Source organism: Apiospora kogelbergensis (genome assembly GCF_038363985.1).
Source record: "Apiospora kogelbergensis strain CBS 113332 chromosome Unknown utg000003l_segment0_segment0, whole genome shotgun sequence".
Classification (NCBI taxonomy): domain Eukaryota; kingdom Fungi; phylum Ascomycota; class Sordariomycetes; order Amphisphaeriales; family Apiosporaceae; genus Apiospora; species Apiospora kogelbergensis.
Window position 1 is genome coordinate 3,559,174 of NW_027117420.1, and position 21,904 is coordinate 3,581,077.

General features: G+C 57.1%; 8 protein-coding genes across 8 annotated transcripts; 3 read left to right on the forward strand and 5 right to left on the reverse strand.

The window, feature by feature from the left end:
• Positions 1-423: 423 nt before the first annotated feature.
• On the reverse strand, positions 424-1,866 carry PG998_005905 (phosphoglycerate mutase-like protein; the record flags this gene model as incomplete). Its single annotated transcript, XM_066872723.1, has 1 exon — positions 424-1,866. One exon carries the CDS (start codon positions 1,864-1,866, stop codon positions 424-426), a length of 1,443 nt encoding a protein of 480 aa, XP_066732820.1.
• Positions 1,867-2,734: 868 nt separating this feature from the next.
• PG998_005906 (uncharacterized protein) lies at positions 2,735-4,147 on the forward strand (the record flags this gene model as incomplete). The annotated part of the gene is made up of 1 exon (XM_066872724.1): positions 2,735-4,147. The coding sequence occupies one exon, from the start codon at positions 2,735-2,737 to the stop codon at positions 4,145-4,147; it is 1,413 nt and encodes a 470-aa protein (XP_066732821.1).
• A 152-nt stretch (positions 4,148-4,299) lies between these two features.
• Positions 4,300-6,095, reverse strand: PG998_005907 (uncharacterized protein; the record flags this gene model as incomplete). Its single annotated transcript, XM_066872725.1, is given in 3 exon segments — positions 4,300-4,852; positions 4,866-5,697; positions 5,798-6,095. 3 exon segments carry the CDS (start codon positions 6,093-6,095, stop codon positions 4,300-4,302), a joined length of 1,683 nt encoding a protein of 560 aa, XP_066732822.1.
• A 765-nt stretch (positions 6,096-6,860) lies between these two features.
• Positions 6,861-7,993, forward strand: PG998_005908 (chitin deacetylase 1; the record flags this gene model as incomplete). Its single annotated transcript, XM_066872726.1, has 3 exons — positions 6,861-6,982; positions 7,045-7,455; positions 7,516-7,993. 3 exons carry the CDS (start codon positions 6,861-6,863, stop codon positions 7,991-7,993), a joined length of 1,011 nt encoding a protein of 336 aa, XP_066732823.1.
• Positions 7,994-8,515: 522 nt separating this feature from the next.
• Positions 8,516-11,303, forward strand: PG998_005909 (C6 transcription factor; the record flags this gene model as incomplete). Its single annotated transcript, XM_066872727.1, has 5 exons — positions 8,516-8,616; positions 8,780-8,801; positions 8,871-8,962; positions 9,024-9,744; positions 9,846-11,303. The coding sequence occupies 5 exons, from the start codon at positions 8,516-8,518 to the stop codon at positions 11,301-11,303; spliced, it is 2,394 nt and encodes a 797-aa protein (XP_066732824.1).
• Positions 11,304-11,488: 185 nt separating this feature from the next.
• On the reverse strand, positions 11,489-13,580 carry PG998_005910 (permease for cytosine/purines- uracil- thiamine- allantoin-domain-containing protein; the record flags this gene model as incomplete). Its single annotated transcript, XM_066872728.1, has 4 exons — positions 11,489-12,344; positions 12,453-12,919; positions 12,996-13,259; positions 13,488-13,580. 4 exons carry the CDS (start codon positions 13,578-13,580, stop codon positions 11,489-11,491), a joined length of 1,680 nt encoding a protein of 559 aa, XP_066732825.1.
• A 945-nt stretch (positions 13,581-14,525) lies between these two features.
• Positions 14,526-17,962, reverse strand: PG998_005911 (RNA polymerase III transcription factor tfiiic; the record flags this gene model as incomplete). Its single annotated transcript, XM_066872729.1, has 6 exons — positions 14,526-14,974; positions 15,051-15,386; positions 15,465-15,716; positions 15,806-16,182; positions 16,280-16,668; positions 16,736-17,962. The coding sequence occupies 6 exons, from the start codon at positions 17,960-17,962 to the stop codon at positions 14,526-14,528; spliced, it is 3,030 nt and encodes a 1,009-aa protein (XP_066732826.1).
• A 905-nt stretch (positions 17,963-18,867) lies between these two features.
• PG998_005912 (uncharacterized protein) lies at positions 18,868-21,038 on the reverse strand (the record flags this gene model as incomplete). The annotated part of the gene is made up of 3 exons (XM_066872730.1): positions 18,868-19,145; positions 19,215-20,471; positions 20,549-21,038. 3 exons carry the CDS (start codon positions 21,036-21,038, stop codon positions 19,117-19,119), a joined length of 1,776 nt encoding a protein of 591 aa, XP_066732827.1. The 3' UTR covers positions 18,868-19,116.
• Positions 21,039-21,904: the final 866 nt, after the last annotated feature.

Below are 21,904 nucleotides of genomic sequence, written 5' to 3' on the forward strand. Positions count from 1 at the left end.
CGTCTTCCTTGGGGGTTGTTTTCCTGTCAAGTGGTAGGGTAAGTTTACCTAAGGGCTTGGGGTCAGTTGATCGTGTTATTCTCCCTTTCTGTTCTGCTAGAGATAGCCCAGACTATATCAAATACTGTCATCGAAAACTGAGACATTATCTTGCGAATCCATAAAGAGACCGGTTGTCTCCAGGCGGTGAGTAACTTACCCCCAGAACCAGGGCATAAGCAGATTTAGCGAACAAAGAGGACTAGGTGCATATGTATCAGAGCGTGGCATTAAGTCACCGGGCAAGTCAGGCACGGGCGAAAACCGAAGGGTAGAAATGATTGAAATAAGTCATAATATTCATTCAGATTAAGTAAGGTATCATATATATGCATGTAATAATGGCTGGCAGGCATTAGACATTAAGCCAAGACAAGTAGCTTATCAGAAGTGATAGCTCTTCTCATGGCGCTTTCCCACAATGGTGCCGTTGCCGACACCAGAGTCGGTGTAGATGGACAGGGTGTCGGTGGAGTTTTTGTACTCGACGCCACAGGCCGCGGTGAAGCCCTTGTCCCCACTGAACATGTTGACGCGCTCCTGCAGGTAGGATTCGAAGCCGGCACGCGAGCATGTGGTGCCCGGGCCGTCGGCGCACTGGTCGAGGGGCTGCGGCGCACTGTTGACGAGGACGCGGTAGTACTCGCCATCCTCGTAGCCGTAGGAGCCGGTGCAGTTGAGGCGCTCGACGGCCAGGTTGGTCAGGAAGGGCAGGATCGACGAGGCCTTCCAGGCGCGGCGGTAGTTAATGCGGTCCAGCGGCATGGTGTCGTTGATGGACTCGGCGACACCGCCGAACTGCGAGTTGTTGAACAGACCCATGGCGACCAGGACCATGGGCGGGAGCTCGCGGTGAGTGAAGCTGACGTACAGGTCCTCGGCCTCCTTGTCGTTGTTCATGAGTAGGCTGGCGGTGGCGTTCAACCAGGGCATGCCGACGGCTCCGGCAACCTCGTTACCGTAACCGACGTTGTAGTGGTAGCGGACGTCCTCGGTGTACTCCCACGCCAGCCAGTCGTCAGGGGTGAAGAGGTCGAGGTCGCAGAAGGGGGACTTGCCGCGGATGACGGACTCGTAGCCGCACATCTCCATCATGCCGTAGACGTCGTTGGTGGTGAAGTTGAATTCCGGGGCCAGGTCGTTCAAGCGCGCCATGATGGGCTTGGTGTATTTCTTCTTCATGACCGACGACTCGTCGCTACCGGCCGAAGAGGAGTACTTGGGGCAGGCCTTGTAAGGGGTCAAGCTGTCGGCGCCAGACTTCTTGCCCTCGTAGATGTCGACGACGTTCATGGTGTTGTCGTCAAACTCAAAGCCGCGCACGAGCGACTGGGCCGACTTGTGGGTGCGCTCGGCCGAGGAGGTGTAGACCTTCTTGGGCAGCTTCAGGTGCGAGTAGCGGAAGAACAGGTCCACGCCGAGCCGGGTGGCCTCCAGTCTTCCCACGCGGGTCAGCATCTCCTCATCCTCCTCGCCGACGGGAGCGGACCAGTCGGCCAGGAAGTTCAAGGTCGGGATCTTGGACCAGTCGATGTTGGTCTTGTTCTCGACCTTGGAGACAAAAGGCTCGAGGTAGGTCTCATAGTCAAAATCGTTGGCGGCGATGGCGGCATGGCGGACCAGGTAGGCGGCGCGCGACGCAGTGCAGCCCTGAGGCACGTCGGGAGAGGCCACGGGGTCTTTCGACTCAAAGTAGGGGGCGACACCTCCGAGATGCTCGAGGGGGTTGAACTTGTAGTTGGAGTTCAGAGTCGCGGCAGACGCGAGGGAAGCGAGAGGCAGGGCCTTGAGCAAGAGCCCGAGGCTGGACGACTGGCTGGAAGACATGGCTACCGAAAGTGAGAGTGAGAGCGAGGGCGAGACCGAGTGCGAGGGTTGCAGGTGAGGAGCAAGAGACCAAGGGAGCCTACAAGTCGAGCGAAGCTACATTTGTATATGTATTGACACGACTCTCCCCTGAAGCATATTACTTAGCTACATATGGACACCCCGGCAAGCGGCAAGCGGCAAGCGGGCTGCAGAAACAAGTAAAATCCTGGCGGTGAATTCGATCATCGATTGACATATCAAGACCTTGTCACGACCTCAGATTGGCGTCATTGGCCCGGGCGTTGGCGGGCAGACCAGCAACCAGCCAACACCAATTTGCTTTTGCCCCACCTGTACCTGTTAGCGAGGTTTGTAGCCGCAGCTCCAGTAAATGCGTGCCGTCTTTGGTGCCTGTCTTCTGTGCCTGTGGACGCCTGTGCCTGCCACTCCCCCAAACGTCATCGCCAAGCCAATGTCTTGCAATCGAGATGCTTCGATCGCCAGAAGTGCAGCCCACGTTGCATCCGGTTTCCCTTTGCTTGTCTCCACGGGCTGCGGCCCGCGGTCACGACGTGGGAACCGGAGAATTATGTGAAATACTACAGCGAACATGGGACGCAGAAAACAAACTTTGAACGATCGAAGGTCCTACGATCCAAGGTCCTACGATCTTAGTGGTTCAACGTCACGCGACAGTCGCTTAAAGAAAACTGCAATTGCATTAATCGTCGGTCTTTCTTGAGATTGTGGATTGAAAGGCCCCCTCGTGCAGGCAACTGAGGAGGAATCAAAACAGTCGGCGAGTAGAGATAGCTTGGCTCCATGTTGGATTAGCCAGCAATATTCAGTTCTGCCAAATTGACCAATTACTTCACATAAAACAAAGATGCTGTTGATCGAGAGCTTTACCCGGGTAATCCACCAGATCGACACCGCCGAGCACATCACCGCCCTGTTCTCCAGCCTCGAGTCCCAGACCCTGTCTCCATCGGAGCTCTCGCCGCGCGACCGGCGCAGCGTGCTAGATTTCCCAGAGGAAGCCGAGCTCCGGGCCAGCGTACGCCAGAGCACCGCGCTGCCCTCCCGCGCCGCCCTGGTCCAGCGCGCCGCCCACGCCCCCGCGGACCTAACCACGAGCGAGCTGGAGGTGCTGCGGCACCGCTACTGGCCCCCGGACCGCCGCCCGGGGCTGTCCGCGAAGCGCCCTTACCACGACAAAGTCGCGGCGGCGGCACTGTCGCTCGACGACGAGCAGGTCATGTACGGACGGTTGGCCGCCGTGCGCGTCCCTGCCCTCTTCGAGCTGGGCCCGGACGAGAAGGCGGCGTTGGAGAACGTGCACCAGGAGTGGGGGCGGCGCTGGCGGGCGGAGCGCGAAGCCGAACTCGCCGTTCAGGTCGAGAAGGACCTCTCCCGGCTCGATGCACGCTGGCCCTGGATCCGGCGGATCTGGGAGGACACCAAGGCGGCAGACGGCAGCGGCGTCGGAGACTGCAGGTGGGGCTTTGTTCAGTACCGGGACCCTGACGGGGGCGACGGCAAGGACCAGTGGGAGGAATACGAGTGTGCCAAAGATGGCCGGTTGATGTGGGCCAGGATATCCATGGGTTTTCCTACCTGGTTTGATCAACTCTGCGGTTCTCAACTCCTCCCGTGGCCTGAAGATATCGAGTCGCCCAGTCCCCATGACGATGACGATGGTCATCATCAGGAGGAAGAGGCAGGGAATAGCAACAGCATCGTCAAGCGGGAAACGCTATTCCAAAAGCTCCGGGATAATTTCCTGTCTCTGCGCGACGGCTCCCTTCCGACCTCCGAGGCGGCAGCAGACGGGCGCAAGTCCGGTGGCCTGCAGAAAGGCCTCCTCACCAACGTCTTCCTGGTCCACGACCATGCCACGGTACACTCCGTCCTCGGTATGAATGGGCTCGCCGACGAGATGTGGGTGTGGGCCGTCGATCCGGACTACAAGCCATTGCCGCCATCGTTATCGTCACCACTACCACCATCGCTATTAAACCCCGAGTATGACGACGACTACCCCACGGAGGAGTACCGGGGCTATTTCCGCGTGCGAATCCAGCAGCTCGTCAAGAATTTCTACCTCGCGAGGCGGTACAGGAGCGACGAATTCTCCATGGCCGACCTGTGGGGTATGGCCCAGAAGAGCCGGAATCAGACGTTCGTCTCCCTCAACGAATCCGAGTTTCAGCGTTTCAGTGTTGATCGGTCTACTGGGAGTGCGCTCCGTTACGAAGACGCTGTTTCAGCACAGCTAAAACCCCGTAGCGAGTTTTGATATTACTTATGTTCGAGATAGTTGTGTATATTATTGGCACCTATTTGGTAGGTTCTCCTTAGGGGTATATAATCATATGAAATCTAAACCGTCCCACGGCGCCTTGGTCTCAACAGAGATCGGTAAACAGGGCGCACTCTTCGTATTCTTCATCATGCCTTCTCGTCCGCCCTCTCGGCGCGTCTGGTCGTATGTGACTTGACCAAATACGCGACGCAGGTAAGCACCCCCAGTCCGGCCAAGCCGATGCCCATATAGTACGCCCCATGGAATCCCCGTAGTCTGTCCTCGGGCGTATTTCCACCGTTATTAATCTTGTACTCGACGGTGCCCGCAAAGCCCAGGCCGAGGGCGATGCTGTAGTTGACGACGGTGTTGACGAGAGACGCCGCGATGCCCTGGTGCTTGCGGGCCACGGCATTGGAAAGAATGAGCGTGGCGGCGGGGAAGCTCATATCCATGCCCCAGGGCGTCACGAGCATCGATACAAACGCCTGGGCCCAGTAGGTCTGATCGACGGGTGCCGTGGCGATGAGCGTGATCCCGACGGTGAAAAACACGAGGGCCGCCGTCATGACGACGGCAGGGCCCAGCCGGTGGATCAGCATGCCCGTGAAGACCGAGGCGGCGCAGCCCGAGGACGGCCACGGGCGAAAACCAGGCCGTCGCCAGCAGGGGGGTGGCGCCGCGGAACTCCTCAAAGAACTGCCACGTGTACATGATCCAGATGCCGAAGCAGCCCCAGCCGCACGCCACGGCGCCGAGCACGAACCCGACGTCAACCGAGAGCGCGTCGAAGGGAATCAGCGGGTGTCGGGCGTACCGGATCTCAATCAGGAAAAATGCGGCGATGAAGAGGACACCGACAAGCAGGAGGACGTAGACAAAGGGGGCCGACCACCCGCTGAGCGGCGCCTGGTTCCAGGCGAAGTTGATCAGGACCAGCCCCGTGATGCCCGTCGCCGCGCCCGCGATGTCCAGCTCGTGCACCACGGCCCATAACGTCGCCGGGCGGCTGTCGCGGGGCCTCCCCATCAGAGACGGCCGCGAGGGGATCACGTAGTAGCTCAGGACCACGCTGGCCGCCAGAACGATGGCGAAGCAGAAGTAGGCCCAGGGCCACCAGTGCCGGGCGAACAGGCCGGCAAACACAGCGCCCAGGATGGAGCCGCCGGGAGCGGTAGCGCCAAAAGCAGCGAAGGCTAGGGCTTTCCGCTTGCCGGGGCCGTACGAGGCGCCCAGGATGGCGAGGCCGTTCGTCAGGCAGATGGCGGGGCCGATGCCTTGTAGGACGCGCGCAAAGACCAGTAGGACGTGGTTCGAGTAGATGGCTAGGCCGCACACGACGTTCCAGACGGCGAACCAGGCCATGCCGAGGAGAAATAGTGGCTTGTAGCCGTACACGTCGCCGAGCCTACCAGAAAACATGATGAAGGTCCCTACCGTGAGGCTGTAGCCCGCGATGATCCAGGACAGCTCGGCCGAGTCGGTGATGCCGTAGCTGCTGCCAATGATCTTTAGGATGCCGATGGTGTTTCCCAGGGCAGCCTCTGTTGGCTGAAGTCAGTCTTTGAGTCTTGGCTTCACGGTTACCCCCGAGAATGCATGACAAGGGATGAGGGAATGGGAGAGAGAGGGAGAGATGCTTACGGGTATAGAGTTGTGCAAGACATACCACGGCGACGAGCAGCAGCTCGTGCGGGAGCGATATGGTCTCGGCGATGGAAAGGTTGGTGGATACTCTCGTGGCTTCGGGCCCGGTCCCGTCTTCAGCCGAGGCATTGCCATCCTCGTCTTCTTCCGGAGAGCTGTGCAGCCCCGGGTCCCTTCCGAGATAAGCGTCGTGACCCTCCTTCGGGGTTAAGCGGCCTTGGTTGGCCTCGGCGTCGTCGGCATTGGTGATTGTCGTCATGCCGTCACTAAGAGAACTTCTTCTGTGTTCCTCCATGTTTGGTGGAAAACTAGCTGGCATATTGAAGAGCTGCCACAGAAAAGCGCCCACCTTCTGTTTTATCCTCCCTGGCTAGGCTGGGTACGCGAACGATTACAAGTGCGCTGTGGCGTTGTTCCAGGCGGCTTATACACACATGCGATAGATCCGGCTTATGGGCGTTGCGTCAGGACCTGCATGGTTTGGGCGAGTCGCTGCATTCCTCCAGAAATCAGTATTTAGATGGGTATGCATCCCTTGTCTGCATTTCTAGGCCGCCGGTGGGAGGAGCGTCTGTCGGTCTGAAGGGAGAAAAAAAAGTCTGGCTGGCGGTGATTTCAACAGCGGCTAAGACTGGAGACTTGATGGGACGATTACGCCCGGAAATAGGTGGACCTGCCATGGCCCATTCCTAATCAAGATTGCATTGATTTGTAAAGCCGAAGGAACAGACGTCATCTGCTGGTCGCTGTGGCCAAGTCCCGGGTTCCTTCTGTGAGAGCGCTCCGAACATCAACGGGAGGGAAGTAATATACAACATGTTGGTGATCAGAATGCCGTCGGTCGGGGGGATCCGATACCCCGCAATCCGCTGACAAGATAACCCTCCAGTGGCCGTCCCCCTTGATACCGACAACGACGCCTGCTGCATGCGGCTAAACAGGATGGAGAACGTGCATGCTACTGCCTCTTGGACTGCTCTGGATAAGTCGTGCCGTTATATTCGTCTATCGAGAAAACCCGTAGGATTCAGAGAGCAGAGCATCGTCAAAGACTGCAATCATGGTTCACATAGAGGAGGGCTTGCAGCTTCCCCGGGACTTTGAGGGGTTCGGCGAAGAGGGGTTTGACCCCCAATGGCCCGACGGCGCGAAAATAGCAGTCTCGTTCGTCCTCAACTATGAGTAAGTGCACCCCGTCCTCGAAAATTCCACCAATCTACCGAGAGACTCACGCAAAACCACAGAGAAGGTGGAGAGCGTTCCGTGCTGGATGGCGATGCCCACTCGGAGCCCTACCTCTGGGAAAAGGGCGCGTCTGGCGGGTACAAGGAGGGTGCTCGGTACCTGAACGCCGAGCACGACTTCGAGTACGGCAGCCGGACGGCGTCGTGGCGCATCATGCGCCTGTTCAAGGAGTTCGGCTGGAACTTTACCACCTACGCCGTCGCCGTCGCCTTGCAGAAGAACCCCAAGTTCGCCAAGGCCCTGGTGCGCGAGGGCCACGAGATCGCCGCCCACGGGCTACGGTGGAAGGACACCTGGGACTACACCCTGGAGGAGGACAAGGAGTACATCAAGAAGGCCATCTTGCTGCTCAAGGAGGTGTCGGGCGAGATGCCCGTCGGCGCCTACTTTGGCCGAGGCACGCCGCAGACGTAAGTGCACCGTTCCCACCAGCCCATTGCTTGGTCGATGGTAACTCACCAAAATCGCAGACACATGCTGTTTCCCGAGGTGTGGAAGAGTGTAGGGGCAGAGTTCCTGTGGTCCTCTGAGTGCTACAACGACGACGTGCCTTACTGGATCGATCTACCCCAGGAAAAGGACCTCCCCGACGGCGAGAAGCAGGGCATGCTCCTGATCCCCTACAACTACGACTGCAACGACGGCAAGTTCCACATGTCGCCCGGGTTCGGCAGCTCTGTGGCCGAGACGTACGAGCAGTACCTCAAGAACACATTCGACTGCCTATACCGCGAGGGTGGCAAGCTGATGAACATCCCCTTGCACACGCGCATCATCGGAAAGCCCGGCCGCAGCGAGGCCCTGCGCAAGTTCATGCAGTATGTCGCCGACAAGCCCGGGGTATGGGTGACGACGAGGCGAGAGATTGCCAGGCATATGCATGCGAAGTTCCCGTACAAGCCCAACGGCGCGTGGATGGGGGAGTCGCCAAGTAGAGCAACCACATGACATGGATAGCAGATTTTGCATACAACAACTACGTATCACGAGATCTACGAGCATCGCCCTTCCCCCATGCGCTGTAGGTGTTATAGAGTAGATTTGTACAGGCCGATGCATGAAGGCAGACTCGCCACAAGCACGCCCGGCTATGCAATCAGAAATGTCGTCACTCGTTTGCGCTCGCGACTGGTTCCCCTCATTTTCCGTCTATCTGATATGCATGCACTGTCGCATCGGCAGACGTCCCGGAATCCACTACCCACTCGCTATCAGCAGCACCTACCCCTTTTGGCAATTCGCTGGCGGAGAGGGACCGGTTTCCACTGATTGTTATCGGCGCCCGTTGACTAACACCTTGGACATGACCTGACACGTCCGATAATACGGCCTTCGACCGGCCATTTGGAGCACCAAGGTTAACCGAATGAGAGGGTTATATACACACGATGGATCGGACGTCCGTGGTTTGGAACCAAGCTGGCCGCTTGTCGAAAAGAAACACAATCTCGCCTGAAGTGGTCTATGAAGATGGCGGCTACCCCCGGCCAATTACCGCTCGTCACGGCGCCCGTCGCCACGCTCGCACCGCCTCATAACCCCCGGAAACGGGGCAGGACGGCGTGCACAAGGTACGCATCACCACCAACCATTGTTAGTCTTCTCCCGGATGGGCTCCGTCGATAGAGCATGCATTGCCAAGTTCGCGAATCTCGAACTGCGTTCCTCATCCGGACTAGATTATACGCTTCCATCTACCAGAAACGGAAAGCTGACACCTACTTGCATTTGCAGGTGTAAGAACCGGAAACAAAAGGTAAGCCAATCACATATCGCGTATCGCGTATCGCACTCTCAGCAGCATGCCCATTGACCTGCCATCTAGTGTGATGACCAATGGCCGATCTGCTCCAACTGCAGAAAGGCAGCCACCGAATGTGACAAGACTGCCGTGACCGAGGATGAACCACCAGCAGCGTATGCATACCTACCTAATCGCACGGTGACATGTAAAGCTTTACTGACTATTCGACCCCAGCTATACTCGCGCACTTGAGGAGCGAATTGCCTTCCTCGAGTCGCGGGTGACCGAGCTGAACGGGCACCAGTTACAGCAAGAGGAGCAGAAGCAAAGGCAACACCACCCGTCGGTGTCCCAGTTTCCTCCCAGGAGGAATAGCAATGCACTTGGAGAAGTCGTAGAGCTGCTTTCCATGGGAAACTTTGAGGCGCCCGCCTACATTGGTTCGTCTTCGGGCCTGAACCTTGCCTTGAACCTGGGGGAGATGGTCCAGGCCACCGTCTGGAACAAAGCACTGCCAAACAAACGGGGCGAGAGAAACGACAGCAGCAGCCCCAGAAGCCACAAGCGAAGAAAATCTAGCGTAGCCGGTACAAGCTTCTCAGGCGGCGACGGCAGCAGTCCAACAACGGCAACGACATACGGAAGCACCCCGGCTCCGACCCCTACAAAAACCATCACTATGGACGAGGTTATCGCCAACAGCGCGGGCCCTCCCAGCGACGAGCTGGGCCTCAGCATCCTGGCGGCCTACTTCAGCCAGATCCACCCGCGATACCCCTTCCTGGACCCGGACGAGGTCTGGGCCTTGCACTGCGAGCGGGCCGCGCTGGCGGTGACGCCGATCCCCCACCTGACCAAGCAGCAGCGCTTCGGCATCTTCAAGCTCTACATGGTCTACGCCATCGGCGCCATGCTGCTACAGCTGACAGACAAGCATACGAGTTCTCCGCCCGAGGTTAGTTGAATTTAGATACTAGTAGCCAGCCGCCTTGGCCCCCTTCATCTGCTTATATGGGCGAGGATATAAACAAGCTAAAACAGACATTCCTGCAATAGAGTTACTACATGTCGGCCTTGCAGCACATCTTCGCCGCGCGCGAGTCGCGCACCACACAAAACATCGAGGCCATGGCGTTGCTGGTGCTGTACCACCTACGCTCGCCCTCGAGTTTTGGGATCTGGTACATGATAGGGCTTGCGATGCGGACTTCGATCGACCTGGGTCTGCACATGCGGCGAAACGAAGACAAGCTGGCGGACGGCGGGGAGATTCAGATGCGGCGGCGGCTTTTCTGGAGCGTCTACGCGCTCGAACGCATCATCGCCATCTCCATGGGTCGGCCGTTCAGCATACCCGATCGACAGATCGATGTGGAACTACCTGAAGACGATATCTGTCCCGGCACTGGTAGCAAGACGGAAAAGGGTGAGGACTATGAGGATTGGTCCTCAGGCAGCAGCCGGATCCCAGAAGAAGCAACATCGTACAACGGTGGCGGGACCTGGGGTGTTCCGAGAAGCTATCCGGCCAGCTGGAAGACATCACTCACGTCCGCTATATTCCTCTTCAAGCTACGTCGGATGGAGTCACGGATCCAGCACTCCGTCTACCGTACCGACAAGTCGCTGGCAGAGCTGGTGCCCAAGCTGGACCAGTACCACGCGGAGCTCGAGTCCTGGAAACAGGAACTACTGCACTCATCCCTTGTTGTCACCACGCCCACCGCTGCGAGAAACAACAGCAGTAAAAAGAATAGCAGCAGCAGTAGCAGCAGCACCAACAATAACGAACTGAACTACATGCTACTCCACTACCACCGCGCCATCCGCCTGTTGGTCCAACCCTTCCTAGCCCTCCTGCCGCCGACGGACCCCTATTATGCCCTGTGTCTGTCCTCGGCGGGCGAGATCTGTCAATCGCACAAGCGGCTCCACCAGACGCTCGATTACGGCCACTCCTTCATCGCGGTGCAGACCGTCTTTGTCGCGGGCATCACCTTGCTTTACGGCCTCTGGACCCATCCCTCGCATACGTGGTCCGTCCGCCTCGCCGACGACGTCCGCGCCTGCTCCCTCGTCCTGTTCGTCATGGGCGAGCGAGCGTCCTGGGTGCGTAAGTACCGCGACGCATTCGAGCTACTCGTCAGCGCCGCGATGGAGAAACTACAGCAGCAACGGGGCCATGATGATGGTGCCGAGGGTGTTGGCGGCGACGGGGTGGCGGACGACCTGTTGCTGGTGGGCGATACGGCAGCTGTCGACCGGCCTGCAACGCCAGAGGCTGCCGCCCTTGCTCAAGATGCGGCAGAGGAGACGGTGGTGGTGGCGACTGAGCCAGTCCAGGACGAGCAAAAATGTCAGCAGCAACATAGCATACTGAGCCAAATGAGCCCCGGAGGTGGCGATCACGAGGCGTGGAGGGTGGTGGCGGAGCTGGCCAGCTGGATCGATCAGGACAAGGACCACTCCCCAGTCTGGATGCCTGATTTTGAGACGTTGCAGGGACTGTCTTGAAGCACGCAGCCGCTGCGGGTTGTCACAATGGGCGAATAATGACAAACGGTGATGATTATACTGTATAGAGACAATTACTCAATGATCAAAACATCGTACCTGGGCCATCCTAGTAAATCGTAGACATGTTGCTTTGTAAGAGTAGAATACTCATAGACACGCCATTAACCAATTTAGTTGCATAATCATACGACAGCCGCACGATCCTTCTCGTTGCTACTGGCATAGCCCCGAGCAGGAAGATTATCGCACTCAACAACACCGTGATCGCCAACCAGAATCCCGCGAATGCGATCCACGTTCTCGCCCGCGAAAAAGCCCTCTGAGCGCGCCATATACTCGAAGCCCTTAGTATCTCCGTCACAGTCGGCCGCAACATGATCTGCAGGGTAAACCGGGACAGGCCAGACGAGACTCAGAACGTAGTACGTCCCGGCCCCCATGAAAAACGACAGCAGAAAACCCAACTTGTACATGTTCTCGCTGGCCTGGTTGACGGCGCCCGGGTCGAGGGAGCCCGCGATGCCGTGCACGGTAAAGGCGACACCGGCGATCCAGGCCGCCACGGCGCGCAGATTCCAGCCCCCGAGATAGGCGTAGGGGGTCCCGGCCGCCTTGGTGTACAGCGAGGGGACGTGGAGGTTGCCGCGGCGGAGTGCCCAGTAGTCGACGACCATGACGCCGCACGCGGGCATGAGGAAGACGGTGTACGAGCCGAGGAACGTCAGGAACGTCGAAGCGCTGCTGATGATCTTCCAGGGCACGCACAGCGGCGCCAGCAGCGCGCAGAGCACCTGCCCGCGCACGATGGTCAGGTACCGCGGCAGCAGGCCGGACCCGTCGGCGCCCACGGGCAGCGAGTTGGACCCGGCGTTGGTCGCGATGGTCGCCAGCACCATGCCCAAGGCAGCGAAGAAGATGCCCGCCCGCGCCCCGGGGCTCCAGAACTCGGTCAGGAGGGCATCGTACAGGTCCCAGACGTTCCAGTAGCTCTTGCCCAAGATACCGGTGGTGGCACTGGTGGTTGCACAACTTACGAACCTGTTTCGAAAATAGGGGTGGTACGTGGTTAGCGAGAAAAGCGCATGGGAATAGAATCTGGCCAGCTAGGTAGGCAAAGCCTAGAATAGGTCGGGCGCAGAAGCTTACATGACAATCAGCTTCGACATCAGGATTCCCGTGCTCTGAGACCATGTAGCCTGAGAGAAGGAGGCGGCGTAGCGGGCGACGTCGGGCTGGTTTATGAGGATGGGGCAAAGGGCGCCCATGACGCTGTTGATGGCCTGGATCATGGGCCATACCAAGGCGCCGCCAGAAAGCACCACCTGCTTATCGTAGCTGAAGGAGCCAATGCTGCCACCGTTGGCATGGACGGCCCAGCCCAGCACGCCGAAGAGGGCGACGGTCGTGTAGACGGCCTTGACGACGAACAGGTGGCGCAGCAGCGTCGGGTGCAAGAACATGACGGGGAACTGCACGAGCCAGTAGACGAAGAAGGCCAGCAGGTTCTTGGAGCTGATGCCCGCGCTCGAGGGCAACGCGTTGGGGATGCGCTCCCACGCCGTGCCGAAGACGGCGCGCAGGCAGACGGCCGTGATCATGCCCCCGTAGAAGGTCTGGGTAGCAAAGTAGATGACGGCCACCGAGGCCCGGACCACGATGAACAGCTTGGCGCCGCCGACGCCGGCGCACGCGCGCACGAAGACGGGGAAGCCGACGTGGTAGCGCGTGGCGCCGCGGGGAGTTGAGCACGACGACGGCGCTCAGGATGATGGAACCAATCGCGGCGGCGACCATGCCGTGGTACCATTGGAGGCCTATGGACACGAGCGTGGCGCCCAGGTTGTAAGACCCGGAGCTGAATGTCTGCGTCAAGTAGTAGCTGAAAAAGTGGAGGGCCGTCCACGTCCGCCGCTCCGGTGGCGTGGGCAGAAGATCTTCGTTGAAGTAGGCGGCCTATATGTGTATAATCAAGAGAGTATCCAAGTCAGTATATCAGTCCATCCTTTCTCCCCCCCTCTCTCTGATACGAACACACATTCCCCTATGCTACATTTGAAGCTGGTGTCATCATCCACTCACTCTATTATCGAGGACCTCTGAAACACCGAACCCGCGGCGACGCATATGCCGAAAAGATGCCCGTTGGCAGAGAACACCAGTCATGTCTGGGGCTTGACTTACACCTTCAGCCGGGGCGTCTGGCGCCAGCAGCGCCTTCTTGAATTCCTCCCTGGACGAAAAGGTCGTCTTGACCCTGCGAGCCGCACTTACCATGATTACAAATTTGGTCATGCTTACTCCTGAATTAGAGAAAAGACGTATATGCACAGGCAGCACCTACAACAGAATGCCACAGAAATATATGCAATGTGGCGATTTTGTCCAGAACAGAGAAGGCCTCACTGGATGGAAAGGAGCTCTGGCAGGCCGATCAATATTTATTCCGAATGTAACTTACATAACACCACCTCTGCCAGTGGTAACCAAAATACCACACATTCCCCCGCATGGCCGGTATTGGGGATCCAAGGCTAGACTGGGTTACTGGACCGGGATGTCTCCGGGAAAGCTCCTTTGGGCAGTGTATTATCAGATAGCAGCGGCTCCTCATGTCTGCATTGCACTATGGCTATCGCCAAAGAACACCACCAGTAGAGTCAAGGGCCCGCTCTTGTCAATTCGTACCAGCATGGCGGGTACGTGCTTTGTCTGGCAGGAGTCTTGGCCGTCATCTTCCGGGCTGTTCTGGCCGTTCATCGGCACCCTGACATCGCTGGCGGCCAAGGGGCGGGCAGCGGTAGATCCTTGCACCTGATAGGCAGAGTGGATTCGCTGCGGGCAGGTGGGTAAGCGAATACTGAATACGTGCTAGCGACGATAGATACACCAGACACCTGGAGTTCTGATGTGTGTAGACTAGTCTCAGGCAGGCGAGAGACTGGTGGTTCGGGTATTGTGTTTGGAGTGTAGCCGTCTAGCCAATGACATGGTAAAAGAACAGCCACTGGAATTGTCGGATACATTCCGACCCCATCCTTTGGAGCGGCTACAACCAAGTTGTCTGACTCCCGACGAAACCCGCCAATCCCGCTCGCAGCGGTCGGCTTCCATTCCCCTCCATCTAAATCAAAGCGGCCGAGGGGGTCTACACAGGCAGCTTGGTTGTGATAACAACTGTACCTCCTATGTGATCATCGCGGACGTATTAAGGGGGTTCCGTTACAGAGTCAAGTACAGTTGAGTCATGGCTCTCGCCGCAGCCATATCCCCGCCAATAAGACAGCAGTTCTGGATGTTGTACGCCGCCTCTTGTGCCAGATTCTCCATCTTCTTTCTCATCCCCGCGAGCTCTTCCTCCTCCAAGTCCGAGTCGCTGGCCGCGCTCTCCTGCAAGACGAGCTTGTAGTACTTGACGGCCAGGTGCGTTAGCCCCAGCTGGTGGTAGCTGCGCGCCAAGTTGTAGTGCGCCTCCTGGCGCTGCACCGATGAAGAGGCCGACTCCCTCAGCCGATGGTCGTAGTACCTGCGCAAGAACGTCATCGCCTGGATGATCAGATACTGGCGGTTCTCGGCCTGGCGCTTCAGCGAGTAGTGGAGATAGGCGAGGCCGATGCTGACGTTGACCATGGGGTTATCTGGCTCTCTGGCGTGGGCTCGGATAAAGTAGTCTGGGTGGAAGAAGAGAGTAATCAGTTATTTGAACTTTGTCCAACTTTTGATAGGTTCTGTGAAGTCCGCACTCACTGAGAGCATATGTGAAGCTGTTCGACACAAACAATATATGGCCGTACATCATCAACAGTGTAGCGTCGAGTTCTTTGCCGGGATAGGTCTTAACATCCACGTCCTCGAGCGTCTTGTCCTTCTTTCCCGATGGCAGCAAGGCAGCATCCATCATCTTGATCTGCCGCAGCGTAAACTTCTGCACGCGAGAGTCGGCGTACCAGCCGCTTGTCGACGAACAAAGTCGACATATGGCAGCGTAAACGCGGTAACCATCAGTGGAAAATTGGTTCTTGGCCATGATGTAGCGAGCGACCTCGACACACTTCTCTTCATCTCGAGCGCGAAGGGCACAAGCTGCGAGGGACATGGCATCAGTAACAAGTCATATATCGCGTCGCCTTGGAAGCACACGAGATGAGGAACGCAACATACCTGCCATCGCTATATGTATAAGGAACAAATTGGCTTGATCTTCGAAAAAGACATTGGCATCCTTCGCCGACTCGCAGACCTTGTAGGCCTCTTTCGTCTGGCCAAAATGGGCCAACGCCAGTGAATACGCAATGAACAAATCAAGCCATTCGGGGAAGGCGACATCACGGTACTCCACGGGATTCTCGCGTGCGCGCTTCTCGAGATTTGTTTGGGGGCGGTTTTCACTATCGGCTTGAGATGTATCGATATCTTTAAACAAGCCAGTTAGCTAGCTTGATTCTCGCAGCGACGAAGCTGAAAGAAAGGAAAGAAACAGAAAGGGAGAGAGAGAAACCGACTGTCTTTCAAGCGCTGGGCCATCTTCAAAAGCGTAGGGTTGGTCGACGACAGGCCCGCTTTGTCCTGCTTGAGGCCAATGTTCACCAGATACCTCTCCCAGGGGAAGAATGCCTTGAACGAACAGAAGTCCTCGATGAGCTCTTTGGCAGCCTCCATCCACTCGTCGGCGGGGGCCTCCGAGTTCGAGTTCCCGGCTTTGGTAGTTTGTCGCGCGCACAATATCCCATTTCCTGGCCAGGTGTGCCGATCTGGCATTCTCCTCGCGCTCTCGATCCTCGTTGAGGGCGAATATTCGGACTCGGCGTCGATATGGTGCTCTGGGGCCAGTACCGGTGCCGGGTTCCTTCGGGCGTCGGGGAACGGCCGGTCGTGCAGCCTTTTCAGCCTTGGCCCTGGGTTTTCTCGGGCCAGCAGGTTTTCGCTTGGGCTTCAATTGCCTGCGAGCCCTGTTCATGCCATCTTCTCCACCATACAGGAGATCCTCGTCGCGGCCCTTCTCTAGCTCCATGGCTTCATTCACCAGAATGTAGGCCTCCTCTCCTTGACGGGCCGCTTCGTACATCTTCGCCAATTCATAGCGAGCACTAATACGGGTATCAACACTCGACTCCTCAGCGTCCAGAGCTGCGGCGAAACAGTCTTCTGCTTCTCGATTACTCCCAGCCTCCAGATAGCATTTTCCCACCTGATACAGTTGTGCCGCATCGAGGTAGCCTTCTTGATGCCGCAGGGGTTCGTAGAAGCGCAGTGCTCGGGCGTAGTGCTGGTGTTTGTACAACTCTGCGGCTATTTCCGCGAAGATATCAGAGTACCGTTCGTCGTCCGGACCGACTTCGACAGGCTCGAACCACTCCAGGTGGTGCTGAATGCATCAGTTAGCAAAGCACTTTCATCCATGTGCAATAGCATAAAACGACAAAAACACGCACCATGGCTTCATCGTTCTGTTCCAGGCGGAGGCGGCAGATGGCAAGCTTTGCCCGTAAGTGAAAGGGGAGGCCGAGGCCATATGATTCTATTGGGTATTTGCCAGGCGCATAGTCTGGGATTATCTCATTGCGGCGGTGGTCGTACTTATCCCACTCACGGTCGTCTGGCAAGTTATCCCAGAAGCCTTCATTCCGCCTTCCCAGCAGCCACCTCGCGTACAGCTTGGTCTGGCTGATCACGTCGCCCCACTGCTCCAGGTGGTGTAAGAACTCGATATACGTGATCAGATCTTCCCAGGTGAAGGGGAGACCTGGATCATGGCTGCCCAATTCGAAATCGCGGCGGTAGGCCTCGATGCCGCGCTGGTACGCATCCCTGGCGGCGTGCTGGGGCTTCTCGGTGCCCTTTTTGCGAGTCATCGACAGCTGGACGGCGGCTTCCACCATACCGCGGAGGGCGGCGAGGTCGTAGGGGCGGCGCTCCAGGATGAACTCGTACTCGCTGATGGCGTGCTTGTAACTCTCTCGCGCGAGATACAAATCGGCTCGTACCTGGCGATTCGCGAAGTTGTCCGGTTCGATCCGGATGGCTTGCGACAAGGCCATCACCCCGATCTTGGAGGCATCCTCGAAGTCCTCGGGGTTGCTATCCAGCATCTGCAGGGCCAGCTGCGCGCAAAGGATCCAGCCGTCGATGATCTTGGGCTCCAGGTGGGCGGCACAAACGAGCGCCAACAGGCCCTGCTTGACCTCGCCCCGGTCCTGGAGAATGCTGGCGAGCAGATTCCAGGCCCGGTGAATTTCTCCGTTGATGCGGATGGCGTCCTCGACGTAGTTGAGGGCATCGTCTAGCCGGCCTTCCATGTAAGCGGTGGTAGCGTAGTTCAGCCGCATCTTGACGTCGCCTGTAGGCTCGGCGGCCTTACGGGGCCCGCGTTTCTTGATGATGCGCGGCGCTTTGCTGGCTTGCGACTCCTCGTCGATACCGAACCTGACGGCTTTCTTGATGTCGCGTGCGTTGACGAAATTCCGCACCGAGTCCTCGAACGTGCCCAGCGCCTGTTTCTGGGCCTCGAGAAGGGCGTCGTTCTCTTCTATCAACGGTTCTTCTGCCCGCAGGCCGCCGGGAGGTACGGAAGGGCCATCCTGGTAGGATGCCTGCCCTTGGGTTTGGGCAAAGGCGCCGGCGGCGGCGTGCAGCCACTGTCTCGTCTCTTGAGGTTCCATACCCTATGTAGCTGGCTTGACTCGAGAGGCAACAAAAATTTGAGTTACCACCCCATTAGCCGAGTGACTTCAAACAAGAAGTGGGACAGTGAAAGTCCAGCTCCGCGTGGGACAGCCAAAGTCTGCTCGCTGCTTGTCTTTGTCTTTACAAGCAAAGCAGTCAAGAATTATCGCCCCTCCAACTATCCGAAGACATGACACCTTCCTAGCCAGTACAATTCCAACTTGATGATTTTAGCATTGAAGAATGTTCTCCGATGCACCCTTGATGAGAAAGAAATAATTGTCGGTTTTTTCTTTCGTTTTTTCTGGTTCTCTATGTTGACGGTTTTGATTCAATCCATAACCAAGAATGTCTATCTCCGTCCTTTCGTCGTTGTAATTATCCAATCCGCCTCAACTGCATTCCCCACCTATCATGAGGTCGTTGCACAACGCCACCTGCGCGCCAGCTGGAAGCTTGTCTCCAATATCTCCGTCGCATGTATCGTCACTACCAAACCAGACAGTCATTCCATTGCCCATTAGTGGTAGTTCGCACGTATAGAGCGCGAGTTATGTCATGCTTATACTCAGTCATATAGTCCATATTCGTTTGCATTGCAAGCCAGAACAGGTAGAGTCGATAAAAGTGTCGCACTTATGATTCCTTCTTCTCAGATCCGCTTCCCGTCTGCAACGAGAGATGGACGTGGCAGGGCCTGCGGTGACTGCTCGCTCCTTCATGAACCCGTCAACCGCCCCTATCTCTTCGCTTGCAACTCCCCGTCGTCGATGAAAGGCAATGTTTTTTTATGTACACAATTTGGAACGATACATGGAAGATAAAGTCAACAGAAATCCGCTATGCTTAGATTTTCTCATAGACAAATTGAGAAAAACCGCCTGACACGCCAAGTTTCACCCCGAGATGAAATAACCAAGCAACAACAAAATGCTTTCCCTCCCCCCTTCCAAAATCCACGGAAGAACAGCATTGCCATGTATATCCTAGCTCCGAACCCCCCAGATGCACCCTGAGTATCCTGAATTTTCCCTGCCAGTGATGATAAAGGGGTGGCCTGACCTCTCGATACTAGTTATTATCTACCGATGTTGAGTCTGAACTGCTAAGAACTACTGTCAAAGTTTGCTCCTCGCTCATTAGAGAATGGCTAGGCCAGCTTGCCGTCAGCCTTGGCTTCTGCGAAGGATATTAGTATAGGCTCATACATCTGGCTGGGGTTCGCATAATCGCGATTTTCCTACTTACCCTTGACCTGCTCGAAAACCTTAAGCATCTTACGTCTAGCGCCTAGCGCGTTGACGCCTCGCTTCTCCAGGGCCTCGTCGTCCAGCTCAACAAGATCAGTCCACTTCAAATCCTTCAGGTTATCCGTGTACTTGTGCAAGCGGAGACTGCGCAGCCAAGCGGGGATGTCCTGCAAAAGAGTAGGGTCGGTAGGGTCCTCCGGAGGCTTCGAGGTACCACGGCGACCGCGCGGGGATCGGCCACGGTTCATGTCGGAGTGGTCAGAAAGATAGCCCTCAGGCGACAGACCCATCTGACCCATGCCACCAAGACCACCGCTCAGCAGGGGGTTGCCGTCATAGACACCCAAGAAACCGTTGTTCTGGGGCGAAGCGAAAGGCATGGCTCCGCCCGGGAAGCCGCCTTGCATAGCGATGCCCGGCGAGCTCGGTCGTGAGCGAGCGCCAAAGCTGCCCATTTGCTGGTTCTGCAGTGCGATCATCTGATCCCTGCTGATCACCTGGCCGTGCTCGTTGATCATGACAACATTATTGGGAATGCCACCGGCTTGGATACCTGGTGAAAGAGGGTTCTGGTTTGCTCCCGGAGCATCATTAGATCTCGCCCGGCGATATTTTCGTACGTCGTCCAGCGCAAAACGGTTATTTACAGTAGACAGAGCAGCAAGCTTCATGGCAGTCGCGTTAGCCACCATGTCAGCCTGGTTATGGCCGCCTTGCTGGAAGTTGGCAACCATAGGAGTGTTCACCATAGAGGCCCAGTTACCACCAGCGGTATAAGGGGAGAGAAGGGGAAGGTCAGAGCCTTGCTTATCGCCGGTCGTAAGGGTGGTGCTCTGGATGTTGCCACCACCACCACCAAGCTGAGGTCTGGGAGACCGCAAACCGGCAGAGGGCGGCGGCTGAGCGAACTGGCCCATTGGGGGTTGACCAGAAGAAGACTTGGGTCTACCACCTTCCCATGGGGAAGATTGGCTCTGACCGTTGGACTCTTCAGCGATTGTAGGGGCGGCGAGCGAGTTGCGAACATCGACGGCAGCGCTGTTACGGTTCGAAGGAGGCTGGTTTCCAGTCTGCTGGGTAAACTTGGCCTTCTCGGTCGCGATGGCGGCGGCAGCATCGGGGAACATGGCATTGATGGTCGAGGGGTCGAGGCCAGAGTGTCTCTTGGTAGAAGACTGGGCCTGGGACATGGAGTTTCTGGTCGAGTTGACGTTCAACTTTCCCATAGCATCGCTTAGGCGGTTCGTCATGGGGTCTGTGATTACGAGCCAAAAGAGTTAGAATCAGAAGCCTGAAGACGGAAAGAATCGAACAGCCATATACGGCACTTACCCTTATCAAAGTTGGCGGGCGACAACACGCCAGACATAGGGTGGCTCTTGCCCATCTGCTGAAGAACCTGGATAAAGAAGCGAATCTGGACTTGGGTTGTCTGTTGCAGCAAGGCATACAAGGCAGCGGTGCGCTCGGCCTCGGACAGGACACGGAACCACTGCTCGATGGCACTCAGCTCGTCCTTGAAGTCCTGGTCCAGCGTAGCGGCGGCCATCTCCTCCAGTGTAGTCTCGTACTGGTCGATGTCGGCGATCCATTGCTGGGTCATCTTGTCCTGGGGGTCGGCGTCAGCGCCGCCCTGACCTTGGCCCTGGGACTGGCCGTAGAAGTCGGACGACGGGCGGATTCGGCTCGAAGGGGAGGAGCCGACCATGGCAGCCATGTCAGCGGACGCTCGCAGGTTATGCTGAGCAGCCGCAGAGGTTCTGGCCGACGGCGGACGAAGCGACGAGGCCGTGTTGGCTTCGGGGGTGCTGTTCCGATTCATATTTAGCATGAGGTTGCCTCGCGAGACACCTTACACGACGACACTAGCGCAAGCAACGAATATCGAATTTTTTCGTGGAAAGAAAATATCGACTGCTTGGCCTTTGCTTGTTGAAGCACGACTTGGGTGTGTGTGATTGGGGTGTGCTCTTGAAGATGATGCTAAAGGAGAGCTAGCTAGCTGAAAGGCTGCAGCAGCAGAACAATGAATGGAGGGGGGGATGAGACAAGACGTCGGAAAGGGGAATATTTCTAAGGGCCCTGGTCAGGGTCGCTAGACGGGGAAATGTGGTTCTCTGAACGGGAAGACTGTCCAGCACACCTTCGTGAAGCAGAGGCGCAGAAGCAGAAGCAGACAGACGACACAGGCTGGCTACAAGCAAGAAGCAGGCAGTCTTTTGGAAGTCGAGTCGAGTCGAAAGAGCCCCAAAGGGAAAGACGGGCAGGGCTGGCAGGCAATGTGAAACGACGAAAGACCCCTGCGGTCCGGAACGGGGGCGATCGATGGCCCGTGTGAAAGAGAGGGCAAGGGGGGCAGGTTATGCTCTGTTTCGAGATTCTCGATGGATGGCTTCTTCCCAGCTTCCCAGGACGATGCAACAACAAAGCCTCAATGGAATCCACTCCAGGCAGGCAGTAGACAACCTGGATTCAATTGCCGTCAAGTACGGACAGACAAGAACAACCAACTCAACGCAAAAAATGAGTGCAGCACACGTCGGTAAAATCTGCCTGCAGCTGGAGCGTGATTGCTTCCTTGGGTCGAAAAAATGGAGACCAAGCAGAGAAAGGCAGTCCCTCAATCGATGGAGTCCAACGGCAGAAGGGAACATTCAATGGAACAAGTACAAGTCAAGTCCCTTTTCG